The sequence below is a fragment of the Cuculus canorus genome, chromosome 31 (genome assembly GCF_017976375.1).
Source record: "Cuculus canorus isolate bCucCan1 chromosome 31, bCucCan1.pri, whole genome shotgun sequence".
Lineage (NCBI taxonomy): Eukaryota > Metazoa > Chordata > Aves > Cuculiformes > Cuculidae > Cuculus > Cuculus canorus.
This window is the reverse complement of record NC_071431.1, coordinates 767,214-794,035: the sequence shown is the minus strand read 5'-3', so window position 1 is coordinate 794,035 and position 26,822 is coordinate 767,214. Positions and strand designations below refer to the sequence as shown.

At 50.3% G+C, this 26,822-nt stretch overlaps 1 protein-coding gene and 6 non-coding genes across 7 annotated transcripts; 3 read left to right on the top strand and 4 right to left on the bottom strand.

Moving 5' to 3' along the window:
• Nucleotides 1–469: 469 nt before the first annotated feature.
• TRNAE-CUC (transfer RNA glutamic acid (anticodon CUC)) lies at nt 470–541 on the bottom strand. The gene has a single exon. It is a non-coding gene; the product is annotated as a tRNA-Glu (tRNA).
• Nucleotides 542–1,635: 1,094 nt separating this feature from the next.
• Nucleotides 1,636–1,745, bottom strand: TRNAL-CAA (transfer RNA leucine (anticodon CAA)). Its single transcript has 2 exons — nt 1,708–1,745; nt 1,636–1,681 (listed from the first exon to the last, which is right to left on the bottom strand). It is a non-coding gene; the product is annotated as a tRNA-Leu (tRNA).
• A 260-nt stretch (nt 1,746–2,005) lies between these two features.
• TRNAK-CUU (transfer RNA lysine (anticodon CUU)) lies at nt 2,006–2,078 on the bottom strand. Its single transcript has one exon. It is a non-coding gene; the product is annotated as a tRNA-Lys (tRNA).
• A 511-nt stretch (nt 2,079–2,589) lies between these two features.
• On the bottom strand, nt 2,590–2,661 carry TRNAE-UUC (transfer RNA glutamic acid (anticodon UUC)). Its single transcript has one exon. It is a non-coding gene; the product is annotated as a tRNA-Glu (tRNA).
• Nucleotides 2,662–4,082: 1,421 nt separating this feature from the next.
• TRNAV-CAC (transfer RNA valine (anticodon CAC)) lies at nt 4,083–4,155 on the top strand. The gene has a single exon. It is a non-coding gene; the product is annotated as a tRNA-Val (tRNA).
• A 3,703-nt stretch (nt 4,156–7,858) lies between these two features.
• TRNAK-CUU (transfer RNA lysine (anticodon CUU)) lies at nt 7,859–7,931 on the top strand. The gene has a single exon. It is a non-coding gene; the product is annotated as a tRNA-Lys (tRNA).
• Nucleotides 7,932–13,208: 5,277 nt separating this feature from the next.
• On the top strand, nt 13,209–25,768 carry LOC104059722 (E3 ubiquitin-protein ligase TRIM7). The gene is made up of 8 exons (XM_054052113.1): nt 13,209–13,440; nt 15,366–15,927; nt 16,658–16,753; nt 18,060–18,290; nt 20,306–20,328; nt 20,969–21,084; nt 22,146–22,181; nt 23,980–25,768. The coding sequence occupies exons 1-8, from the start codon at nt 13,250–13,252 to the stop codon at nt 24,492–24,494; spliced, it is 1,770 nt and encodes a 589-aa protein (XP_053908088.1). The 5' UTR covers nt 13,209–13,249; the 3' UTR covers nt 24,495–25,768.
• The last annotated feature ends 1,054 nt before the right edge of the window (nt 25,769–26,822 follow it).

The window sequence follows — 26,822 nt, the reverse complement described above, 5'->3', positions numbered from 1 at the left end:
GCAAAGAGCAACCACTTGGCCAATGCTTTCATTTCTACCCTGTGGAGATCATTTAAGCCGTCATGTGGAGATGAGACATGGGTTGGAGGTGGTTGACGCCAAGTTGAATAAGTCTTGAAGCAACTGGATCCAGAGCGAGGGGTCCCTGCCCATGGCAGAGGGGTGGAACCGGATGGGCTTTGAGGTCCCTTCCACCCCAAACCAGAATTCTATGATTTTTGTGCCCATCTCTGTCAAGTTGACGGTCGAACTGGATGACCTTAGAGGCTTTTCCACCCTTAATAATTCTATGATAAGCTGGAGAAGATGTCCTGCTGAGGATAGTGTGCACATGAGTGGGATGGTGTCAGAATTAAAAAAAAAGGGAATTTGGGAGTGTTTCGTAGGGGCGAATCTTCTAATAACATCAAACCACTTTTTTCCCTTAAAAAAAATAGGATCTGAGAGGAGGGGTAAAGGAAAAAGTACCTTCCCTGACCGGGAATCGAACCCGGGCCGCGGCGGTGAGAGCGCCGAATCCTAACCACTAGACCACCAGGGAGCCCGTTAGGGGCTGTTTACACGCTGGTCCATCGCAGGTAGCATCAATTATTGCAGCTTTTGCTTTTCTGCCCATTTTCCACCTTTTTCCCCCTGTCTGCACTGCACCCTCCACCTCATCGCTGCGCTTCAGGTTGTCCCAGCAGCCATCCCATGGCTTCTCCATGAAGTAGAACAAGGCCAAACACCAGGTCCTGCACTTGGGGTACAACAACCCAATGCAGTGCTACAGACTAGGAGGAGAGTGGCTGCAAAGCTGCCCCGAGGAGAAGGACCTGGGGGTGTTGATGGACACCCAACTGACCATGAGCCGGCAGTGTGCCCGGGTGGTCAAGAAGGCCAACGGCATCTTGGCTTGGATCAGAAACGGCGTGACCAGCAGGTCCAGGGAATTTCTTCTGCCCCTGGACTCAGCACTGGTGAGACCGTACCTCAAATACTGAGTTCAGTTCTGGACCCCTCGCTCCAAGAAGGATGTTGAGGCTCTGGAGCGTGTCCAGAGAAGAGCAACGAAGCCGGTGAAGGGGCTGGAGAACAAGTCTGACGAGGAGCAGCTGAGGGACCTGGAGAAGAGGAGACTGAGAGGAGACCTTATTGCTCTCTACAACTCCCTGGAAGGAGGTTGTGGAGAGGACCGTGCTGGGCTCTTCTCCCAAGTGACAGAGGACAGGACAAGGGGGAATGACCTCAAGGTGGACCACGGGAGGTTCAGACTGGACATCAGGAAGAAATTTTTCACAGGTAGGGTCATCAGGCCCTGGCAGAGGCTGCCCAGGGAGGTGGTGGAGTCTCCATCCCTGGAGGGATTTAAAAGACGGGGAGATGAGGTGCTTAAGGGCATGGATTGATAGGAATGTTTGGACTCAATGATCTAAGAGGTCTTCTCCAACATAGTGATTTTTATGATTCTATGCATCAATTAAAAGAAAAAAAGCATCAACCCACCTCTTTGCTCCCCACCGAGGGGGAAAACACTGATTTAGTCCATTTTTGTGGGGTGACCAAGCAGCACTGGGGTGGCTGTGGCTGCAGGGAGAGGCGCAAAAGGGGAAAATTAAGACTTTTTTGGTAGGTATCAACCGAGAAAAACTGAGCTGTCAGGAGTGGGATTTGAACCCACGCCTCCATCTGGAGACCAGAACACCCTTTGATCGGGAAAGAACAAACCTTGAGTCTGGCGCCTTAGACCACTCGGCCATCCTGACATTGAAACTACCTCTCCAGAAAAGAAACTAAAATTCCTTAAAAATCAATTTTTTTTTGTGCTTTACCACATAGATTTTTTTTTTGATGCTTTATAAAGCAAAAATTTAATTTTCTTTAGGTGAAAAATTAGATTTTTTTTTGTTTAGTGGCGCAGGGTTTTTTTTTTTTCCCTTTTGGGGAGAATTTTGTGGTGATTCGGAGCACGGAAAAAATGGGGATTCTTTTCAGCTGAGTTGTAAGAATGAGGGGAAAAGCAAAGCGCCCAACGTGGGGCTCGAACCCACGACCCTGAGATTAAGAGTCTCATGCTCTACCGACTGAGCTAGCCGGGCTCCCTAAACTCACCTTTCTGTCCTCATTTTGCTGTGGGATTGTGGTGGGTTCAGCCCCTCTCCTGCCTCCTTAGGAGCAGATTTAGATTAGACATTAGGAAGAATTTCTTCACTATGAGGGTGAGGAGGCCCTGGAACAGGTTGCCCAGAGAAGTTGTGGCTGCCCCATCCCTGGAGGGGTTCAAGACCACGTTGGATGAGCATTGGGCAGCTGATCCAGTGGGAGACATCCCTGCCCTTGGCAGGTGGATTGGAACTGAATGATCTTTAAGGTCCCTTCCAACCCAAACTCTTCTATCATTCTATAACACAGGCAAGAAGGGGAGAGAATAGGAAGCGCTGAGATTAATTTTTTCCTCCTGAAGAAGAAAAGGTTACATTTTTTTTACAATAAACTGCTTTATTACTCCCTGGATTTGGTGCTTTCTAGAAAAAAAAAAAGGCAAAAACCCAGCCGAGGGGAGAAAGGATTTACAAATTCAGATTCATGTCACAAAAGTGTGATCGTTATTTCCCTGACCGGGAATCGAACCCGGGCCACGGCGGTGAAAGCGCCGGATCCTAGCCACTAGACCACCAGGGAGCTCCATATACCCCTATTGTTCCCACTTCCCCTCCTTTATCTTTACACATTTTTGCCCCCAAATTCCCTTTTTCCGTTCTTTTTCCTTTGTTGTCTGGAAAAGACGTGAGGTTGTTTGTGGCCGATTGTGAGCTGAGGAGCTTTTGCATGGGAAGGTAAGTTGTGACGGAGCTTGCAAAGCGCTTGGAGTCAGTAGAGCGGCTCCGCACTTTGGGATGATGCTCCAGGCGGCGTCGAGCAAGAGGATAAGCGAATGGGGTAAAGCCATGTGGTTTGGAGGTGTGGTGTGGGGGAGAAACATGGGTGAAGGGTGCACATCGGAGAGGGTTTGGGGCTATTTAGGAGCATCCTCGATGATCTAAGAGGCCTTTTCCAACCTAGGGATTCTATGATCCAACATGAGAATTTGGGTTCCTCATATTGCAGGGATGGAGCATTACACTTATTTCATCCACTCCCTGTACTGTAGTGGTTATCACATTTGCCTCACGTGCAAAAGGTCCCTGATTCAAAACAATGCAGAAACACCACTTTTGGGTCTTTGGTAGCATCATCCTTGTTGAGTTGGTCCTTCAAGCTCTTCAGCAAAGTATTATTTCCAAAAGTAGAGCAGCGGGGCTGGAAATGCAGAGTTGAGAAGGGCCACCAACAGAAGGAAACCTTTCCTTTTTCATATTCTGATGCACACATAGAGATAGTGCTGGAAATTGATGGATAATCGACCACTGGAGGCTTTGATTCTTGCAAAGAATGCATTTATGTTGGTTGAAACAACCTTTCTTCTGCATCCTGTGAAATCTGGGCCCCAGGAGGCAGCTGTGCAGCTTTCTGTAGTGCAGTGATTATCATGTTTGCCTCAGATGTGAAAGGTCCCTGGGTTGAAACCAGGTAGAAACGCTTCTTTTGGGTTTTTTCCCTCCCTACCTGGCAGGTATGGAAGGGGTTGGGTCTTTCTGGGTCGGGAAGTTGACAGTGCAGTGGCCTTTAGCTCTGGTTTGGTCAAGCGGAGAAGGGACGTTGAGCATGAACCTTGGAAAGGATGCCTGAAGATGCCAACTCCTTCCTGGGGTGTGCGAGAAGGAGTCGTTACGGTGGGCTTTGTCCATTCAGAAGCGTTTTGAATTGTGGAATCGGCCCTGGCTGTGCAGAGTGTTGGGTTTCCCTTGGTTGTGTGGCTTGGTTTGGCCACCACGAGGAGGTGCTGAGGAAGGGCGACGCGTGCGGGTGTAGCGAAAGGGAGAGGAGAAATATTTTGTGTTTGTTGTTGAGCGAAGATGAAGAGTAAAGAAGGCTAAGAGCCCTAAGAAGTGAAGAAAGGTGCAAGACATGTGGGGAAACAGGAGTTGTCCTGCAGGAAATGGATCGAAGGAAGGCGTCTTCTTAGTTCCATGAAGTTTTACCCAAAAAATAAGGTTTTGTGGGTTTCTGTAGTGTAGTGGTTATCACGTTTGCCTCACACGCAAAAGGTCCCTGGTTCGAAACCAGGCAGAAACACCTCTTTTTGGGGTTTTCTCCCCACTTCCTCTACCTTCTTAAACCCCTCTCTGCAAGCTGCTGGCACAGGACACCCCTATGCACTTGGAGAGTTAATTTAGTGGCTCTTTAAAGGGTGTTTTGAACCTAAAAACAGCCGCGGGTGGGGCGTGCCGCAGTTTTACATCCTTAATTTTCAGCCTTCGCTTCCCACATCGACAGAGAGGAATAATTTGCGTTTACAGCTCACTTTTTCATCAAACCTCATCTTTTCCCGTCACCAATCAGATAGAGAAGTCTCTGTGCAGCCACATCCTCAGCTCACACAGAGGGACGCTGCTGTGTTCCTGGGGACCATCAGCCCATCTTCCTACCAGGGAAGGACCAACGCCCACCTTCGGGCACTGATGAGCATTAACGGCCCCAAGAAGCTCCACGTGGGAGCCCCACCTGTGCTCCAGGGGCTCTATTTAAGCTCAGCCCTACAGCATTGAGCCCTTTGGCACCTGTGTTGGAGGAAGAATGTCTGTGCGTGACTACGGAACCCTGCTGATCCATCCCATGGGCTGCGCTCTGTCTCCTACCCATGGACTTCCTTGCGGTCTTCAGTCAGGTTTGATGGGATGGACCTTGAATAGAGAGCTGGCGATGGGAATTATCCAGCGTTGGGGATCATATGCCGAGATGATGGTTGGACTCAATGACCCAGTGGGTCCCTTCCAACCTAATCGTTCTATAATAGAGTTTTTCTGTTGCATTGTTATGAACGACTTGGTGTTGTCCCTACGTGACTGGAGCCTTGTGTCCAGTTCTGGAGTCCTCAGCACAGGAAGGACATGGATCTGTTCGAGCAAGCCCGGAGGAGGACATGGAAATGTTCTGAGGGCTGGAGCACCTCCCATACGAGGGCAGGCTGAGAGAGATGAGGTTGTTCAGCCTGGAGAAGAGAAGGCTCTGGAGAGACTTTAGAGCAGCTCCCAGCGTGGAAAGGGGTTTTAGAAAAGCTGGAGATGGGGCTCTTGATCAGAGAGCGCAAAGGAGGTGATGAGAGGGAACAGTTTTCATGTGGAAGAGGGGAGATTGAGGTGAGATACCAGGAAGAAATGCTTTTTGATGGCGGTAGGGAGGCCCTGGCCCAGGTTGCCCAGAGAAGACGTCCCTACCCCATCCCTGGAGGTCTTGAAGGCCAAGTTGGACGGACTTAGAGCAACCTGATCCAGTGGGAGGTGTCCCTGCCCACAGCAGGGTGTTGGAAATACATGGGCATTAAGGTCCCTGCCAACCTAAACTATCCCAGGATTCTATTTCTTTGACTCAAGTATCACTTACATGCTTCTGAACTCTTCCCTTTGCATCTCCCACCCACCCTCTTCTTGCTCAGGCTGAGGCTCCTGGCTGAGCTCCGCTCCCTTCCTGGATGTTGCACTCAAAGAGATGTTTCTGCTCTGCTCAGAACCAAGCAATGAGTTTGTTCCCTTCCCCCCCTACTCATTTTGCATTCACCCATCCCACGAATGGGCTGAAATAAATGAGACTGGGTGGCGGGGGAGCCTTTGCAGTCATGCATTCCTGCTCCTGGATGGAATTATTTGTTCTTGGGACGTGACCTAGAATAGCAGCCAAAACCTCGGGCTTGACATTCAATTAACTCTCTAGAGCACGACCCGCCGTCGTTAAATCTGGTCTTTCCCCTCCACGCTGCATCCCTGTGACCTACATTGCTTTTGTTAAAGCCTTTGCTCTTCAGATTGCCATTCTTTGAGAAATTTGGGTGTAAAGAGCCCACGCAGGAGAAACTACAGAGCTTTCTGCTGAGCTCTTTCCATCCTTCTCATCCTCCTCCAGTCCCATTTCAATTCCACCGTGTGTGGCACATCAGCTGCGTGCGGCACAGTAGGTCTTGAAGAGAATCGTACAATCATAGCATAGTTTGGGTTGGAAGGGACCTTAAAGGTCATCCAGTTCCAACCACTCAGCGATGGGCAGAGACACCTCCCACTGGACTGGGCTACCCAAAGCCTCATCCAACCTGGCCTTGAACACCTCCAGGGATGGCACAGTCACAACTTCCCTGGGCAACCTTTTCCAGGGACTCACTGCTTTCATCATGAAGAAATTTCTCCTTATGGTCCAGTCTAAACCCACCCCTCGCCAGTTTATACCCCTCGTCCTATCACCCCAAGCCTTTGTGAAGTCCATCCTGAGCTTTCTTGTAGACCCCCTTCAGGTACTGGAAGGTCTCTCTAAGGTCTCCTCGAAGCCTTCTCTTCTCCAGACTGAACAACGCCAACTCTCAGCCTGTCCTCGGATGGGAGGTTCTCCAGCCCTCGCATCATCCTTGGAGCCTCCTCTGGACCCGTTCCAACAGCTCCATCTCCTTCTTATGTTGAGAATTCCAGAACTGGACACCATCCTCCAGATGAGGTCTCCTAAGAGAGGAATAGAGGGGCAGAATCCCTTCCCTCCCTGCTGGCCACGATGCTTCTGATGCAGCCCAGGACGTGGTTCGCTGCATGGGCTGTGAGTGTTGCTGGTTCGTGTGGAGCTTCTCATCAATCAGTACCCCAAGTCCTTCTCCTCAGGACCACTCTTAATCACGTCATCCCCCATTCCAGATTGAAACTGTGGACTGCCCCAACCCAGGTGTAGGACCTTTCATTCGGCCTTGTTGAACCTCCTGAGGTTCACACAGCCCCACTTTTCCAGCTTGTCCAGGAATCTCTTTGAAATATAGAGAATTCCCTGTAAAATTAGATCCATGTGCTTTAGTTGGAGAAAGATTCCCGAGTCACGATTGAACCGTGTTCATATCCCAACACCAACATGAGGAAATGCCTAAAAACCGGTAGATAACCTGAAGTTCTGTCCAATCCCAAGGATCAGCTGGATCCCCTCGCGGTATTCTTGGCTCTGCGTATTTTATAAAGCTACTGTGATGCCAGGAATCTGCTCCGATATTGCACCTCGAAACAGAGGAACCTGTGGCTTCTGAGATGTCTTCCACCCGGTTGAACGTACGCCATGAACTCAGCAGCTGGAAAATTGGGAGAGCCTTCCAGTTCCGATGGGAGCAGACAGAACCCCCCATGCGTTTGGGGACAGGAAGAGGGGGGGAAGTCACTTGGTGGCTGCGAGACCCTTCTGGGGTCACTTCTAGACTCCCTGGTGTTGGAGAAGCCATGGAGAAAGATCCACCACTGGATGTCAGCAGAAGTTAAATGCAAGGAACTATTGGTTTGGGATGGTTTTACTCCTTGGCTGCAAAGGGAAGGAGAAGGAAAACATGCAAAACTCCTCCTGTGCATCAAGCACTACCCAAAACCTTTGTGCCCCCAAATATCTGGTGGTATTTTGGGGAGGGAAAAGATCTCTGACTACTCCTTGGTGGTCGAGTGGTTAGGATTCAGCGCCCCGCGTTGGATTCCCAGTCGGGAAAAAAAAGGCTTTTTTTCTGTAAGGTTTTTAACTCCTTTGGAGCTGGTGTCGCAATGATGGAGCATTCAGAACCCTTCATCCCTCCGCCGCTCACTCCTTTTTTTGCCAAGTGCTCCCAGGGAGTCTGGGTTGGGTGGAAATCAAGGATTTGGTGTTCCAGCAGACGCAGCAGGAGAAGTAAATCTGCCAGGAGGGAGCTTTTTCTGCCCTCTCCTGAGACAAATCTCCCCCAAATCCACTCTCCCTGCATCCCAACTAATGCTCAGGAGTTGGAGCATGGATTCCCACAGCCCGGCTAGCTCAGTCGGTAGAGCATGAGACTCTTAATCTCAGGGTCGTGGGTTCGAGCCCCACGTTGGGCGGTTCCTCCTTTTTTTTCCCCTTTCCATCCTCTCTAAACAAGAATTTTGGGGGTGTTTCATGAGGACCACAAACGTTGGTAGATGCCATGAGGAGGAATTTGCCTCTCCTGGCCAAGTTCTTTGCGATGGAGAAGAAACTCAAGGGTTGTTGAGTTGGGCTTCTTCAACCTGGAGAAGGCTCCAAGGAGATCGTAGAGGGACCTTCCAAGACCTGAAAGGGCTACAAGAAAGCTTGGGAAGGAACTGTTCATAAAGGCTCCAAGGAGATCTTAGAGGGACCTTCCAAGACCTGAAAAGGCTACAAGAAAGCTGGGAAGGAACTGTTCATAAAGGCTCCAAGGAGATCTTAGAGGGAACTTCCAAGACCTGAAAGGGCTACAAGAAAGCTGGGAAGGAACTGTTCATAAAGGCTCCAAGGAGATCTTAGAAGGACCTTCCAAGACCTGAAAGGGCTACAAGAAAGTTGGGAAGGAACTGTTCATAAAGGCTCCAAGGAGATCTTAGAAGGACCTTCCAAGACCTGAAAGGGCTACAAGAAAGTTGGGAAGGAACTGTTCATAAAGGCTTGTGGTGATAGGATGAGGGGCAGTGGGGATAAACCGGAGAGGGGCAGATTTAGGCTTGATATAAGGAAGAATTTCTTCACCATGAGAGCGATGAGTCCCCGGAACAGGTTCCCTAGAGAAGTTGTGGCTGCCCCATCCCTGGAGGGGTTCAAGGCCAGGTTGGATGGACCTTGGGCAGCTGATCCAGTGGGATGTCCCTGCCCATGGCAGGTGGATTGGAACTATATGATCTTTAAGGTCCCTTCCAACCCAAACTCTTCTATGATTCTATAATACAGGCAAGAAGGGGATAGAATAGGAAGTTCTGAGACTAACTTGTTCAACCTGAAGAAGAAAAGGCTCTGGGACCACCTTAGAGCAGCTTCCAGGACTAAAACGGGCTCCAGGAAAGCTGGTGAGGTGCTATTGATGAGGAAAAGGATGAAGGGGAACAGTTTTCAGCAGAAAGAGGGGAGATTGAGATGAGGTCTTTGAAAGAAATGTTCTCCTGTGAGGATGAGGAGGCCCTGGACAAGGTTGTCCATAGAAGTCATGGCTGCCCCATCCCTGGATGTGTTGAAGGCCAGGTTGGATGGGGCTTGGAGCAACTGGATCCAGTGGGAGGTGTCCCTGCCCATGGCAGGGGGTGGAATTGGATGGGCTTTGAGGTCCCTTTTGTCCCAAATCGTTCTACGATTCTACAGTCCCATTTGCAGATTTAGGAGAAATGAGCCCCAGGATTAGGTGAACACTTCCAAGACTCTGTTTTTCAGTCTCCTCTCTGCTTCGTGAATAACTGCATCCAATGGGATCAAACGGAATGATTGTATGTGGTGCTGAGCAGGGAGAGGAATAGAGAAAGGGGGAGTTTCCGTTTTGGCAGGACCTCCAAATGGGATGAGGCACATACTTTTAACCTCGTTACCGGTGCCATTAGTGGAGGAACACCCAAAATTAGCTGGTCTGAAAAGGACACTTGTGAAGGTGTTGCCTTCTCAAGCAGAGAAGCTCTGTAGGTCTATAAAATCCACCTTTGGGGGTCTTTTCCGCCGAGTTAACCCTGAGTGGCCTTCAAAATTTGGGAGCTGAGGTGGGGTTCTTTGCGCAATGTGAGATTGAACAGCCGGAGAACCAGCAGACTCACCCATGTAAGGAGTGACTCCGTGTCTTGGAAGGGTCTCTCTGGGCTTGCTGAGGAGCTGTGTTTGCCCAGGTGCGAGCAGAAGCATTGTTCCCACCAAACAATATCCACCAGCGGCTCTGAGGTCGTTCAGGTCCTGGCTCGGCCCAAGCACGGCAGAGAGATAAAGGCAGGAGTCACACGTGGCCGATGGATGCTTGGACATCGAAGAGGAAAGCGGAGCCTGGTAAGAGATCCTCTCTTGGGGGTTTTGCTTTGGGATTTCTGTGTCTCCTTTGTGGTTTGTGTCTGTGTGCACCACCCCAACGCACCCTCTTCAATCTCCAGGCAAAGATCTTCCACTTCCTTAAATATCTCTACTTTCATACTTACGAAATTGGGCGTTTCGGTGAACCAGCACCAAATTTACCCTTTTTTGGTGAGAAAAATGATGGAAAGGGAGCTCTTACGGCAACCTGGCTTGCTCAGTTGGTAGAGCATGAGACTCTTCATCTCAGGATTGTGGGATTGAGCCCCACATTGGGCAGTCACTTATTTCTTGCCCTTTCTTTGCCCAAATCTGCCCAGTTCTCGGTACAATTCCCAGTGCTGTGTCCAAACAAGAGGTGGAATCATCTTAGGAAATGGAGAAATATGAGGCTTTTCCTCATAAGATCCCTTTATTCACATGGGAGGTTTCTGCTTTGACAGGATGGCTGCTAAAATGAGCACAGAAAGGTGGAACTGCTGTATTTCAACTTTTTAAGGTGCTGGAGGATTGTCTAGCAATGTCCCTCAAGGTTCTTGGGTTTGCCCCAAAAGGGACATCACAAACATCTCCATTGTGTCATTTTTGATGGATTTTTCCCAGTTGATGACAGAGGAACCTCATTCCAGGGATTAATAACTTGCCTGTGTCATCCTCATTCCCAGGTCTGGGCTGAGGTGCAGCTGGGAGGGCAGGATCTGTCCTCTTTCTCAAGATGAAGGTTCTCTTCATGGGGCTGACCCTTGTCTTGTGCTTTGGGGTCGGTAAGTGGAGGGTCATGGTTAAATGGGATGGAATAAAAGGCAGGAGAACATCTGAGGGTGGTTGGACATGTCTTACCAAGCTCAGGTTTTCCATGGTGTTCTCCACTCTGAGTTTAGAGTCATGCGAGGGAAATCTCTGCAATCCTTCTTATTGTCGCTTGAGTGGACTATAAGACAATACGACTTTTCCACTCACTTCCAAGTGGTGATATGGGATCCAAAGCCGTCTCCTCTGGGCTGTGACCTTCAGCTGTAGGTTGCTAGATCCTGGGCTAGATGCGCACCTTGCCTGCTCCACAGAGCTGTTGTGAAGGTCTTGCTGTGGATGAACCCCACTCCAGAATCCACATCCACATTTGTTCCCCGTGGATCTGTAGTCTGGTTGGTTCACCTAAAGCCATGTGTGCCTGCAAAGCTCTGCCAAGAAGGGTGGAGTGTCCACAGCCATCCAGCCTTCCCTCTACAGACCAGAGCTCTCGTTATCGGGTCTGTAAGTGAAGGTGTCGCCTGATCCCTTCCCTGATAGGCTCTAAATCTCTGGGGTTGCCCCTCATGGTTGTGCAGAACGGAGCTCCAGCTCCAATCTCATTTTCTTCTCCATCTGCTGCAGTTGAGGCTCTTCGATGCAAAGTCTGCAATTACAAGATCCCCTTCATTGGATGCTTCCGGGGAGCGAACGAAACGACTTGTGAGCGGAGAGAGAAATGTGCCATCATCAAAAGCTCCCTAGGCACGTAGAGTGGAGGGGTCAACACCACCATGTGTCTCCTCTGGTTTGGTTGGGATTGTCCTTGTCTTTGGGAAACCAAATTGATTATTTTTTTGAATGAATGAGGATGCAATGATGATCCCCTCCACGGCCGGGGGGTTGGAACAAGATGATCTTTAAAGTCCCCTCCAACCTAAACTATTCTATGATGAACGTGATGTGGGAAAGAAGTGGAGCAAGGGGCCAAATTCCTTCTTTTGATGGAGGTTGCCCTGTGTACAGTTAAAAAGCTCTTTCAGACAATGGAGAGACTCTGTCTCGCAAAGAAGTTACATAAATTCATGCTATGTGCACATAGAATCATCATAGAATCACCAGGTTGGAAAGGACCCATTGGATCATTGAGTCCAACCACAACGTGTTTCGTTAAGGTCTTTCTCGTAATTAAAACAAACACGGTGCGACTGTGTGTGTGCTATTTAAGAGTCTCCCCTGGAAACTTCAGTGCCCACCACTTGGTTTTTATTAGTTTAGAGCTGTTTTCTCCTAACCCCGACCCCTTTCTGCCCACCCAGGGAAGGTGACCCTCTACTACCAGCAAGGCTGCACTTCCATGCTGAACTGCGGCCGGGAACGGGCATCGGACGCAGAGTCCCACCTCACATCCCGGTATTCCTGCTGCGAGACGGACCTCTGCAACGACGAGTGGCATGATGACTCTACCGATTAACGTGCAGAGGGGGTAGGAGCAGAGCTCCTGGTGTAGTCCGGCCACCAGAGTCCTCACTTTACACACCTTAATTTAGGATGGGTGAAATCACTCTGCCTGCAGCCCCCCAACCCCCACCTCCGGGCTTCTGACCTGATTTAATTTCAGCTCTAGCAATAAACCGGCAGCTGAATTTGGCTCGTGTCCCTCTTTTTCCTTCTCCAGGCAGACGCTCCTATTAACAGCTCTTCAGACTCAGCATTCCTGGTGGTCTGGAAGCGGCTTTTGGCCCCAAACATAATCCTGCTACTATAAAACCCCAAGGGCAAGCCAAGGTGCTTTGTCCCTTCTTGCATCCCATTTTTTTCCCTCCAGTGCAAGGTTGGGACCTTCCTTGCTGGGGACCTTTCACCAAGGGTTGCAAAGGGAGCATCAGGGGGAAACCAAGAATAAAGGGCGTAGATATTTAATAGATATTAGACCTAACAGATCCATGTCCGGCACAGGAAAGACGTGGAGCCGTTGGAGCAAGTCCAGAGGAGCCCATGGAGATGATCCAAGGGCTGGAGCACCTCCTATGGACAGGCTGGGAGAGTTGGGGTTGGTCAGCCTGGAGAAGAGAAGGCTATAGGGAGACCTTAGAGCAGCTTCCAGTACTCAAAGGGGCTCCAGAAGAGCTTCTTTCTCCTCTTCCTTCTGCTGTTTTGGATATCCCAACCTCTCCTCACCCATGGTAGGTGGGAGATGTCTTGTGTGGGATGTTTCTGCCCTTCTTTGCATGGAAATATGAGCTGGGAGCTGAATCCTTCACTGATGGCTTTAGAGGAGGGATGAAAATCTTCACTCCTTCCTGAGCATCTCTGGAAGAAGAGCAGAGCGGGTGGCTTGAAGAAGAAGAAAAGAGGCTTAAAGGGCTGCGGAGGCCCTGTGGAGAGAGTCTGGGCTTGGAGACAGGTGGAGGGAGGTGCTGGAAATGTGATCCTGGCTCTGGGCAGGGAAAAGAGCTTTGGCACCGAAGAGGAGAGCAGAGCAGGAGCTGCTGAGGAGGAGGAGGAGGAGGAGGAGGGCAGGAGATCCGGGGGTGCCTGGGGTAGATGCAATGGGGGAGGGAAAGGAATGGTGAGTGAGATGGGGTGGTGGTGACAGGGGACAAATGGGGCGACTGAAGGCCAGGAAGGAGCAGGAGCTCGAAGCAGCGCCGAGATGTCAGAGGCGGCCAGGATTCGGGCTGATCTCCTTCGTCAGAGCATGGTGGAGCGACTGCCACGGGCCACTTCCCGCTGGGAGCCCTCGGCCACCAGGTTCACCCCTCACCTGCCCCCAGCTCACACCCTCCCAACGCAAAAAGTCGGGCGATATAGTAGGATGACCCTCTCCTACACCTCTGCTCCGAGGTATGCGGGGTCAGCTGGGAGGGCAGCGGGATGCGCTTGTGCTGCTGTCTGGAAGCTGCCTGTCCTGTTTCCCTACGCCCAACTCATTCTCCTCCTGGTTTTCCCTCTGGGCTGCCCAATCGCTTCCATCCAGGTCCTTACGCTCTCTTGTTCTCGGCTATTTATGCGTCTCCGGGTAACGCGTGGGTTTCTCTCCAGCTCATCGGTCACTCCCTCTTCCTTTTGGCACCATGGAAAAATATGCGTGTGGTGGTGGAAAAATGTTTAGTTTCTCTTTATTTACAGCTCGAGAGAAATGAGATGTAGCAAAGAACGTCTTTTCCCTTCTGTAGAGAGTGATGTGTGTGTATAAATATATATAATATACAATGATATATTATATATGGGCGGGGGATTCAATGTGCACGGGGGCGGAAACGCGGAAAAATTCCTTTTCCGTAGGGAAATGTATGCATTTAAATGGAGATATATATTGCATATATAGGGCTGTATGTGTGCACATATATATGCGCCTATATATGAGTCGGTGTGTGAATATATATAAATATATATCTCTCTATTTACCTGTCGTTTGCGTGTTATTTCCACTCACAATCTCACGTGACTCGCAGCAACTGCTGGTGTTTGGGTTTTATTCTCCCCTGATAAGGTGAGGGATTCCCTTCCAGAGCCCGGAATTGTCTAAAGTGACCTGAAAAAGCTCATTTCTCATCTCAAATGATGACATCTGGAGGAGCAGTAAATGCATCCCTGAGGGCTGATGCTCCTATTTAGCAGATGCTGTAAAATGCAAACACCCAAGAGGTTTAGAAGTTAAAAGGCAGCTTCAAGTGGAGGATGGAGACCCCCTCCGCAGTGGTTTTCCCCAACTGCAAAGGTATTGGGATGACCACAACCCATAATATAAACCAGAAACCCTTTGCAGCCCCCTGGCAGCAGGACACCAAGGCTCGTTTTGCTGTTATAACTCCTCCAGTACAACCTCTGGGGTCGGGATACCCCCAGAGTTGGGATCTCCTCTGGGTTGGGATTTGTCTCACTGTAGCTTCAGATGTCTCCAAAGGAAAGATCTCCACTTGGATGCGTCAGAACAATTGGGCTGGCTTTGAAAGCAACACTCATGGAGAGGATCGCTTCATCTGTTTTCGAGTCCTCATTGGGAGACGATTCATCGCTCTCCTGAAGGGTTTCCATTCCCCTGTTGATGGTAACGTGACCCCTACCAAGCAACCAGACATCCATCACTCACTTTTATCTCTGATAACAAGAGCTTTGGTGAGCTGCTCAGGTGGAGACAACCATGTTATAGACCATCCCCAGCCAAGGAAGGCCCTGATCCAGTGGGGGGTGTTGGAACTGGATGAGCTTTGAGGTCCCTTCCAACAAACCGTCCTGTGTTTCTACGTTAATTATCATTCCTATTTAATGTAAGACCTCCAGAGCTGCTCTCTGAAGACAAAAAGTAGGTTTTGAGGTACATGACCCCCAACCTAGAGGTTAATCTTTATGGATTTGTGAGGCTCACCCCCAGATCTTGATACAAACTTTGCATCCATGCCTATTCCCTTTCTCTCGTTGCCTTTTCTGGTCCCTCTTGAGCCCTGGAGTTCAACCAAGTCATCTGATCTCCTGGCTAAAGCATGGAGGGTGAAATTGGTCTTTAACGAGAGCTCAGATGGGTACCTGGACGAGAGCCTACAGCAACTGCTCAGGGCTCAGATCTGAGCACCAGGTCAGCCAAAAGAGTAGACCCAGATCTGACGACCAAATTATTTCCCTTTTTCCGCCTCCTTCCAGCAAAAAATGAAACAGGTGCACAGGGAGCCTTGAATCCTGGGAGGGTGGAGCAAAGGGTAGGGACCTATTCCTGCTTTCTTTTCTCTCCACCTGTGTGTTGGCCCTAATGCTGAGGTCTTCGTTACCAGTTTAAAGAAACCAGACACTGCAGAAGTGACCTCAGGCAGCAGGCTCGTTCCTGGAAGAGGAACGCCCACAAAGGGCTGGATGCCAAGCATTCATGTTCCGTGTTCTGCCTCGGTGAAATCAGTCCTTGCCCACAGGAGAGAGGCCATGGCAGCGATGTTTCTGCCTGGCAACCTCCAGGATGAAGCCACTTGTTCTGTCTGCCTGGAGTTCTTCAAAGACCCCGTGTCCATCGAGTGTGGGCACAACTTCTGCCGGGCTTGCATCATCAAGAGTTGGAAAGACTTAGAGATGGACTTCCCCTGTCCACAGTGCCGAGAAGTCTTCCAACAGAAGAGCTTCAGACCCAACCGGCAGCTGGCAAACATGTCTGAGATCATCAGCCAGTTCACCCTCCGCGGGGCCAAAGGTGCCGAAGAGGAAGGGCTCTGCGTGAAGCACAGAGAAGCTCTGAAGCTCTACTGCAAGGATGACCGGAGAACCATCTGTGTGGTGTGTGACAGGTCCCGGGAGCACCGGCCACACGCCGTGGTACCCATCGATGAGGCATCTGAGGAGTACAAGGTACGTGTCTGTCTGTCTGTCTGCCCTGAGGAAGACCCTCCAGGTCCTTCTGCCTCTTAATGGCATGCGTGGCACCGTGTGTTTATCCTTGCTCAAGCCCCCGCGTCGTCTGGCTTTTCCACGCTTAACCTTGCGTTCAACCGCACCGCAAAGAGCTTTCCAAAGACCTGGGAATCCCCTCTAGATATGCAAACCCTCTCGTGAATTCCTCTCGGCAGCCGGAGAGAGCGTGGGATTGAACAGGAGAGAGCTTCTCCCGTGCGAGCTCCTGGGCTTGAGCCACACGAGCATCACGCTGCCAATGTCACCTGCGGACACCTCCCTTATCGGTAGTGTAACAGATGATGGAGCAAACATCCACAGCTATTTTAGGTCTGGGCGAGTGCCCAAAGATGAATCTACGTTGATTAAGGCTGAGTTTTCCTCGTGCCAAGAGCAAAGGTGGGGAGGGTGGTGGCAGCGGCTGATTCAAACAGCACACGCATCCTCCCCCGGGGCATCTTTGTGTTTGCTGCGTGTACGTGAAGTTGTGGAGGTCCTCGAGGGTTGCAGATGTGGGAGTTTGGGTGAGCGTGGGCAGAGCTGAGCCAGAGCGCCAGAATGGCCCTGTGTTTTTCTTGCAATCCTGCTTGGCTTCGCGTGGCTGCAAAGAGCAAACTGGAGAACGCTGCAAAAGAAGTCCAACAGAGCAAAACAACCCAAAGCTGGTGACGTCTTCTTTCATTCCTAGGAGAAAATCCAAGGACGCTTGGATTTCCTGAAAAAGGAGAGGCAGGAGCTGCTGGAGTTTAAAGTGAACGATGACAAGAAAACTCAGGAGATGTTGGTGAGTGTGCGGTGCAGTGTTTGGGGTGGAGGGTCCAGGCTGGGAAGTGGGAAGGCGGTTAGGACCTGCCAAGCCATCCCATCTCTCATTTCCCAACCAGGTTTTCTCCTTTCTTCACCATCAGGGTTGGCAACACATCAGCTGGTGTTCTAGCAGACCAAAAGGATGGGTGGGCTGAGAGCTGGGCTGGCTGTGACACCTCCCTCCATCCCTCCTCCCTCCCTCTTCCATCTCTTCCCCACCTACTGTCCTTGGGGCAGCAGAGGGCAGCAGGAAATCCTTCATCCCCATGCCAGTAACACCTCTCCTAGATCATCACTGCCAAAACAAACGGCTTCGAGTGGCTCTTGTCCTCCCTACTTGGGAGAAACACAACCAGGTGACCCTCAACCCATAGTTCTGTTCTACCATCCCCATGAAGAGCCATTATTGCCGCAACGCGCTGGGTTTTCTTCCAGCTGGTGGGGCTTGAAGCAGCCTCAGCCTGCCAAGAGCCGTAGGTTCATACATGACGCAAAAGGCAGAGCGTGAAAGGCCATTTTTTGAGAGCCGGGTGGACCCGTTGGACCTGTGGTGAAGGGCAGTGCAGAGTGAAGCAACTAAAACACACTCCGTGCTGCCAAAGGGTGCATTTCTTGGAGCAAAATGTTCCCATTCTGTCCCAGGCTTTGTCTCAGAGAGGACTTGTGGTGGCAACCAGGATGTTGGCAGAGCCGAGAAACGGGAGATCACGGCAGGGCAGGGACTGGGGTTTATCTGAGGACATAGATGCCCACAGGGAGGGTTAAATGCTGCTCGGAGTGGGTGTTCCTACACAGCTCCTTCTGTTTGGGTGTTTGTACCATCAGATGATGAGGAGGACTCGGGGAACCTCTTAGCTACCAGTCCTCACCTCTACGTCCTTCAGTGCTGGTTAACTTCCCATCACACAAGAGGAGAAAAGGGAAGCCTACGTGGTCGGTGTAGAAGTGAAACCCCGCTGAGGTCTGCTGAGGAGGTGAGGTGCTGCCCCAGACATGGTCCGGTGCCTCTTCCTTCTGGAAAAGGCTGCAGGGTTGCAGCTGCTGTGAAGATAACTGCTGTTCGTGGAATAACCGCCATGACCTTTGCTCTCCCGTCTCCACTCCTTGTCAAGGTCTTTGTGCAGGAACACCACATGCGGTATCTCCTCGCCCTTCCCTAACTGAAAGCACCCGGTCTCGCCAGCAAGCAGTGGCACAAGGTGGTCCAAATTCACCTCCTCCACCCCAAAATTGTTGCGCCAGCTTAAAATCTTCTTTTTTTTTTTGCCTTGTTTCCTTCCCAGAAAACCATTGAGACCGAGAGGCAGAAGCTGCTCGTGGAGTTTGAGAGGCTGCGGCAATTCCTGCACGACCAGGAGCACATCCTCCTGGGGCAGCTGGAGAAGATGGAGAAGAACATCGCCAAGAGGCAGAACGAGAACATCACCGACCTCTCCAAGGAGATCACGCTCCTTAACAAGCTCATCACGGAGCTGGAGGAGAAAATCCAGCAGCCCATGCTTGAGTTCCTCAAGGTGAGATGTTACCTATGAAATGAGCCTTCAGGTCTGAGTCACGATGCCTCCTCATACTTTTTTTTAATGTGTTTCTGGGACGTGTGGAGGGGTTTTGAAGATAAATGTCCTTTTTTCCCCCCACATTTAATGAGCAGAAGGTTCATGGCAATGCCCGAGTGCCCTGAACACGGCTGTGCCAGCGGGAACACGCAGCAACGATCTCTGGCTCAGGAACATCCTGAAACAGAGGTGTCCTCTTCATGTTTAATAGCCTCTGATAAATTGTTCTGCCACGAGTTTGTCTGGACCTTTCTAGCACCCATAAATTCCTGTTTCGAGGCGTTCGAAGCTGAATTAGACCTTGCACGAAAAGCCACCACCAGCCGTACTGGTTAGACCCTTCAACCAAGCAATTCCGTGTCTTGAGAGGTTTGCAGTGCAGGAGGTTTATGGCATGCCAGGTCACAAATGTCCATTCCTCTGCCTAAAAGGCACTAACGAGGGCTTGGAAGGAAATTGAGTGTAGAAGCCTGTGGAGCTGGACTCAGCTGGACAAGGCTCCTTGCCAGTTTTCACAGCAGATTCCTGGCTGCAGAAGGTTGGCAGAGCTGGGTTTTCAAGTCAAAACGAGCTATTAACCAAGCTGGAAAGTATGAGGGAGAGAGCAGATGGAGGCCAGGTATTGATTGCATTGCAAAGCAAGAAGCTGGAGCCCATCCAGCCCTCCCGAAAATCTCCTGCACAGCTGAAGTGGGGCTGGAAAAACAAACCCCAGCTGCCCATCCCAAGATTGAGCAGTCCCGTCCCCTGGCAAAAGGCAATGGGTGACCTTCTTTGAACTGACAACGTTTGGGTTAAACTGAGTAGGTTGAGCTCCTGGTGCGCCCAGATTGGCAGAGTCGAATCCCCTCCCTCGATGAAAGCACTGCAAATATTTGCTGATGGTTTCAGTCCTCGGCTAAGGGTGAAAACTCATCTCACGTGGTCTTTGCTCAGCCCTTGCCAAAGCGCACAAAAATGATCTCGCAACAATAAGTGGTGTTTTATTACAAGGCCACGGTGGGAATCCTTAGCGAGCTCCAGAGTATTTCTCAGTTCCTTAGGAGATGGGTCTGGCTCTGCGTTGCCTTCAAACCCCATCAAACGTACTCACCATGATCTGCCCCCCTTACATTTGGGCAAATATGTCATGGGCTGAGAATGGGTTTCTTCTCTGTGAATGTTCACCATGTAGTAACTAATCATTGAGGGTATTCCAACCTGTCCTTTACCTCCATAATTCATCCTTCCTGAAAGAAATTCCTCTCCCCTGTCCCGAGGTTGGATGAATCACCTGTTGGAGGCACCCTAATCTCTTCCTCGTGGACACTGGACCGTGAAAGTCCAGTTATCATGGAGACGTAGACGTGCAAGATCAATACCGGCTTTCTAGGCGTCCAAGTCATGGCAGATGACATCCTGTCAGCTCTTAGGCAGGTAGATGTTTGCAGGTGTCCTTCTGTATCTCATGGGACACGTTGATAGGACCTTCTCAGTTGGAGGAGATGATCAGAGAGACCCCTAAGAGCATCTCAAACCCTCCAGATGCCTCCACCTGCGTTCACAACAGCAGTCAAGTGTTGGAATAGGAATCAAAGAGCTTTTTGCAGTCACCACCCTTGAAGATGCTCTCAAGTCACCTGGGCAAGGCCTGGCATGCTTTGAGCAAAGGGATGGATGAGACATCTCCAAAGGAACCTTCCAACCACATCACAACTCTCTGGGCATAAAACTGGAATATTGTATATGGGACCACTCGGAGGGCTTCGTCCCTCCCAGAAGCAGCTGAGTCTTTAGTGGGATTTGGTGGGACTGTGGCCTTCCAAAGCTGAAAGCAAACACCTGAGGCATCAATCCATGCTCACTTGTTGCAGCCATAAGGGATGGTCCTTGCGATTGGGCTTAAGGAAACAGAATTGCTTTCGTGCGGAGCCAGGGGAGACGTAGCCCGTGTGGCACAGGGGTTTCACTTGGTCTCTCTTTTTCCTTTCTAGGATGTGATGAACATCATAAGCAGGTACGAAGCACTGCTTCTCCCCTTCTTTCATGCTTTTTCACCCAGCCAGCACTGTTTAAAGGTCAGTGTTTGCAGTTCAGATGCCAGAGGCACCAGAGTAGACGGAGCTCGCCTCCTACTCGGCACAAGCCCTGGGTCTATTCCAGCTTCTTGGGAAAGTTAGCGTTATCACGGAGTCTTTTCCTACTAAGCAGTTCCATCAAAGGTCGAGTGAGACCAGAAACCCCAAGTCACCTTGTTTGTCTCACGTGTGGTCAACCCAGAGCAATGGTTTAGGCACCAGATCAGCTCCAAAAATTGACTTTTACACGGCAGGAGGAACACCTGAGTGGGAATAACGCAGCACAAACTCCATTCCCAACAATCAATTGAGGAGGGGTTCAAAGCTGACATCCAAATCCTGGTGTCCTCAACCCAAAAGGGTTGAAATCCTGGACGGGCTGCCAATGGGATGATGGAATATGGGTTGGAATGGACCTTAAAGATGATCTGGTTCCAACCCTCTGCCTTGGGCAGGGACTCCATGGGGTGGGATGTGGTGGGATGTGATGGAGCGTTGCACACTGGCAGCTGCAAACGAAATGGAAAGCGGGGGGAAGAGCAACGGTTTTCTTACAGTTTTGACTTTTTTCCTTTGCAGGAGCGATGACGTGAAGTGCCAGAAGCCGGTGCCGGTGTGCACGGATATGAAAATGCACATCTGCAATTTCTCCCTTAAGACTGTTGTCCTTGAGAAAGTCTTAAAGAAATTCAGAGGTAGGTGGAACCGAATCCGAGGGGGTTTAAAATAGTCCTGGCCTTTAGCGGGTGCTGAGGAAAAGGGGTGAGGAGCGCTGGGGGTGCTGCAGATATCTGGAGGTCTCTGAGCGCATGCCTGGCCAGCGGCAATGAAATAGGAGAATAAATAGGAGGCCATGAAGATGATCCAAGGGCTGGAGCACCTCCCCTACAGGGATAGAGCGGGAGAGTTGGGGTTCTTCAGCCTGGAGAAGAGAAGGCTCCGGGGAGACCTTAGAGTGACCTTCCAGTACGGAAAGGGGCTCTTGATCAGAGAGGGCAGGGATAGGACGAGGGGGATATGGTTTTGAGCTGAAAGAGGAGAGATTGGGATGAGATCTCAAGGAAAAATGTTCTCCTGTGAGGCCCTGGCCGAGGTCGCCCAGAGAAGTGGTGGCTGCCCCATCCCTGGAGGTGCTCAAGGCCAAACTGGATGGTGCTCAGAGCAATCTGATCCAGTGGGAGGTGTCCCTGCCCGTGGCAGAGGGTTGGAACTGGGTGGGCTTTGAGGTCCCTTCCGACTTAACCCGTTCTATGAGTCAACGATTCGCGTTTAAAACCCAACCCCTTGCAGTGATGCAGCGAAGCCACGAGATGGTGCTGAGGGATTTGGAAAGGAGCAAAGAGGCGCTCGAGGAGAGAAAAACCCGTAAACGCAAACAAACTATGCCCTGGGGCAATAATTGGCTTCAAGGATTGTGCTAAAAGAGTTTGAACCTCATAATATAAGGAGAACAAAACTTGCTAGAGCACCACAAATAACGTATAAATAAATCTCGCGTTTCCTTGACGTCCAGAAGCATTTTTTTTGTAAACCAAAACTACAAAAGTATATTTAGGAGGAATTTTTGCCATCGCTGTCCCCGTTGCACAAGGTAGGAGCTGGAGTTGCTCCATCCTCAGCTCTTTCTGCCTCTTGCATTCCACATCGGCAAAGCCGGTGCGTTGGTGTGGGTGCAAATATCCCCGTAAAGGAGATTTTTGGGGTGCCCTCTGGCTCTCTCGGTGTTGCCGTTGACTCACCTGTCTCTTCTTTTCAGAGAACCTGCAAGACGAGCTGGGAAGAGGTGAAAAAGGTAAAGGGCAAATAGTAAAGGCGTAGCGCCCCGGAGAAATAGCCTCGAAATTGTGGTTGTATTTTGCAAAGCTGGCTTTGCGAAGCCAGAGAGAGGGGATTTCTTTTCAATTTCTTCTCTCTCAATGATTTCCAGATCCAGCCTCCTCAGTTCCAGAATCTAAAGATGTTTTTTCTAGCTGACAGCAGAGATCTGACAGCTCAGATGGGTCCTTTCTGCCTCTTTACCCTTAACAAAAGCACAAATATTTTAACCCCGAAATGGATTCAGACCCTTTCAAACCCCAATTTGCTTGAAGTCTCTCAGATTTGCTGGTGGTTGGGTTCCCGTTCCCACCAGAGACTGGGGTGGAGGATGGGAGCTCCCCGTAAGCTGCTCCAGGGCAAAGTCAGTGGAAATAAACGCTGTGGAAGCGTTTGGAATCGTGGCTGCAGTCTGGGAGTTGCTGTCAGATGGTGCGATGCTGGAGAAGACTCTCCCACCAGCTCTCCCAGGTTGGCAAAGGAGCGAGTTCATGGCAGCGGGGTTGGAACTGGATGATCTTCAAGGTCTCTTCCAACCCAAGCCACGATTCCACGATTCGCACGAGAGGCCACGAATTTGCAGCCAGCAAAACCAGTCCAGATTGTCTCTTCCAATAAACGCTGCTGCAGCATCTGACACGTTTCAGCTCCTGAGGCCCCATCTCAGATTCCCCCAAAGGGTCTCATTCACTCATGGCAACTTTGCTGACTACAACCCCAATTTGAGGTCACCGATGTGTTCCCCGTTTCCTTTGAGCCTGATTTTGGAAGGGGAAAAGCTGATGGTATCAAGTTCTGCCCTCACACGTGTTCCTTTGGGGCTGCCCAGGTCTGTTCTGGTGGGTGAAGATGCCCTGAGGTCATGGCTTTCCACCAGGATTTGTCATCAGGGGGTGGTTTGAAGGGTGGATACTCATCAACTGATGACCTCGGGGGTGCGCGTACCCCACCTCGTGTCAGAAACAAAAAGTAAAAGAAACCAATTTCTTGGGGGAAAAAAGTCACGATCTAAGGTCTGTTTTTACTGTACGTAATTGCTAATCCTTTACACCCGGTTTTATTGTGCTCTTTGCTCCTAATGGCCTTACGTCACTCTGTTTCTCAGCAGAAGTGGGAGTTTTCCCTCCCATGAAGGAAATCAGGTTGTCAATATGGGAGGACAGATGAGTCCCCTCTGGTCAGTGTTTGAGAGATGTTGACTCGTGGCATTGCTGAAGGACCATGAACTGCTCCAAGAGCCAAAGACAGATGTAGGTCTCCCTCTAGGACATCCTGAACCGCATCTTGGTCCTCATTTACCATGATTTGCTTTGCCACATTGTTCTTCACCTTTACCTGGTGGAGTTTAACCGCTAGTGAGGATGTGAAAAGGTGAGGTAGATACTCATCCTGTATCTTTAACCAGGAGTTTCTTCACCCCTCTCCAAGTTTCTTGCACACATAGCTTTGTCTCTGCGTGCTGGTAGAGAGGGTTAACATCTAAAACTGGTCCTCTTCAAATTAGCCCCAAGCCTGCAGGCTTCCTACACAGTCAACGGCTAAAGGAGGTACCTCAAGAACCTCAAAGCCAAGCCAATGTCTCAGCTTGGGTTTCCTTCACCACAGACCGGCCAGGGAGCCGAAAGCGGAGTAGTCATTGTGTTTGGGGTGTGGTCTTTGGGATTGGGATGTGGTCACTGGAGTTGGGATGTGGTCCAGTGATAATCCCCAGCTTGGGCTTTTAATTGTTAAAGTTCTGACTGAGTTACTGTTGCTGTCACTGCTGTCATCAACAGAGGACCTGACCCTGGACCCTGACTCAGCAAACCACCTCCTCATCCTCTCTGCTGACCTCAAGAGCGTGAGGATGGGCTGTAGGAAACAGGAGCTGCCCGACAACCCCAAGAGATTCGACACGAACTCGCGGGTGCTGGCTAGCACCGGCTTCAAGTCGGGAAGACATTACTGGGAAGTGGAGGTGGGCGCCTCGGACGGTTGGGCCTTCGGGGTGGCCAAGGAGTCTGTCAGAAGGAAAGGTTTGACGCAGTTTTCTCCTGAAGAAGGGATCTGGGCAGTGCAGCAAAATGGAGGTCGCTACTGGGCGGTCACCTCACCCCAACGCACCCCACTGTGCCTCAACCAGAAACTCAGTAAGGTCAGGGTGTACCTGGATTACGAAGGAGAAGAAGTCTCCTTCTACAACGCCGACAACATGCAGCACATCTTCACCTTCAACGTTGCCTTCCAGGAGAAAGTGTTCCCTCTCTTTTCGGTCTGTTCCACCGTTACCTACATCAAACTGTGCCCCTGAGACCTCTCATGGGCTTCACTGAGGACCTGTTTCTGTGGTCTTCACTGGACGGTGCCCGGACAGCAGTGATGAGCACAAGAGACTCAAAATCAACCACACAGCCTGGTTCGTCGGTGCATGGGCAGGCGGGTGGATGGGTAACCAGAAAGACAGGGGAAAACATCACAAGGAGGGTCTTCGGATCAGTTTAAAGGAGTGAACGGCTACTGAAACCATCGGGGATCCCCAGAGGGTTGTGGTTACCATCTTAAACTCATCCCTGAACCAACTTGCGTCTTCAGCAAGAGAGAAACCACTGGTAGATGGCTCCAAGGCTGATAACGGACGGGGGTTGTTCTTGCATGGGTCTAAGGATCAATATTAGAGCCGATGGGAAGGTTGGGAGTGGACCCTCCACCCCTTTAGAAGTGTCAATGACCCAAAATGAAATGTTTCGTGGGTAAATGTCCTGTGGGAAAGGTGGGGAGAATGACACTGGGCAGGATGGTTTTGACATCCATCCAAAGCTGGAATAGGCAAAGCTCCATTCCATTTACTCAAGGGAAGTCAAGCGGGAAAGTTTTGCTCCTCCTGAAGTGAATTTAGAGGAATTTTCCATGGCCTTATTGTGCTGTTTGTTGCTCCTGACAAACTGTGGCCACCACCTCGGTGCCCAAAGTGGAAATCCTGCCCTGCTCACAGGTGCCTTCATTCCTACGGGGTTTCAGAGGAGGTAATTAGGCTCATGAATGCCTCCTGGAGGTGATTGGATTGTGGTGAGCAAAGATGCTCAATGAGGTTGCTCACACCCTCGTGTGAGGGGTTATAAGGAGCTCAGCTGGAGCTCCTGCCTTTTTCCCCTCTTGCTCTTGGCTGGGAAGAAAGGTCTTCAGGGAAGGTTTTGGATGCTGTTTTCTTGTTCCAGCCGGTGCTCCTAAAATCCAGGATAATAATTGCACTTCGAAGGCTATTTTTGTGATGTTGAGATGGTCTGAGCTGTTCCGGGTAATCTAAACCACGTGACCACCAAGATCTGACCCGTCTTGGAGCCAAGTTTGGGTTGAAGAGCTGCTGTGGGCTTTTGGTTGCCTTCTCCATGAGTTGGTGTAAGCGCTCTGTGCTTCCACTCCCTGTCCATGACCCCTCTGGGTGGGAGGGAGGTGTTGCTGCTACTCCGGAAAAGACTGAAAGGTGCTTTTTGTGTGTGTGAAGCAACAGATGTTCACGTTGTTCAGGTGTGTTTGTCCTCCTGGATGCAAACAAGACCCTTTCTGGATTTTGGTGCTTCTCTGTAACCCTCCTGAGGTCTTCTTGGTGTCTGTGGAAGAACCCTTCAAGGTTCTCCTGCTTTGCTCATTGGAAGGTAGGCTTTGGTTGCTGAACCTTGGATTCCCTCAGGCTCTCGTTACGGCTCGGTTCTCAGCAAAATCATCTCCTTACCTTCCTCTCCCGTTTTCTTTCTCTGGAAATCCTCACTCTTTGCCAAGACAGCAAACATTAAACACGTGGTTTTCTTTGGTTATTGTTGCTTTTGCCAAAACGAAATAGCCCTAAAAAAAAAAATAACAAGCGTATTATTGTCCAAAATGATAAAAAAAGAGGGATGGTCTCTGGGTACGGCCGCTGCTGGTTGGGTTTTCAACCTCTTCTAGCAGACGCGTTCCACCTCTTTAGGAAACTCGGGGAGAGGGAAGGCTTTTTCATCAAGAACGTTTCCTTGCCAGCTCTAACGTGAGACAATGACATTTCTGTGTCTGGCTGATCTTCATTTTGGCTCAAACCTTCTGGCAAACTTCATGTCAACTCCAATGTCAAGGAATTGTGGGTTAGACAAGTGAATTTCCTGCTTTTTTAGGGGGTTTTAACTCTGTTTTCTGCAGTAAATCCATATCACAGTAGCGGAGTGAAAGGAAAGCACTGTAGTCCTCTTCCATGTTCTCCAGAGGCGTTGTTGCCTTAAACCCCTTGAGTTCTTGGTTGCGAAGATGGGCGGTCTATCAAAAGCCACCTTAGACACGTGCAACAGGGAACATCAAACAGACCAGAAGTAGAATGAATCCATAAGAAAATATCTTTAATCCCCAAGAAAACAGTTGCCAATTGGGTGAAGAGGGGGTTTCTCCGCAGGTTTATGGCTGTATCTTCCCACCCATCTCCATTTTCAGCTGTTGGGTTGCTTCCTACTTGTGTTTTTTAAGCGAGTTTGGCTTTAAATTCATATTATTTAAAGCTGCAGGGATTCTTATAAAGGCCGAGATGCGAGCGGGTGAGCAGCTGAATTTTCTGAGCTCCATCCTTTGCTGAAGCTGTAGAACTTGCATAAAGAAATAAAAATCCCAGGAATGATGA

Bases quoted from the DNA above. Each gene is read 5' to 3' on its own strand.
- LOC104059722 (XM_054052113.1), top strand. From the start codon at position 13,250: ATGTCAGAGGCGGCCAGGATTCGGGCTGATCTCCTTCGTCAGAGCATG. The intron at 13,441-15,365 runs GTATGCGGGGTC...CTTCGTTACCAG, and splicing joins TCCTACACCTCTGCTCCGAG to TTTAAAGAAACCAGACACTG. The intron at 15,928-16,657 runs GTACGTGTCTGT...TTTCATTCCTAG, and splicing joins AGGCATCTGAGGAGTACAAG to GAGAAAATCCAAGGACGCTT.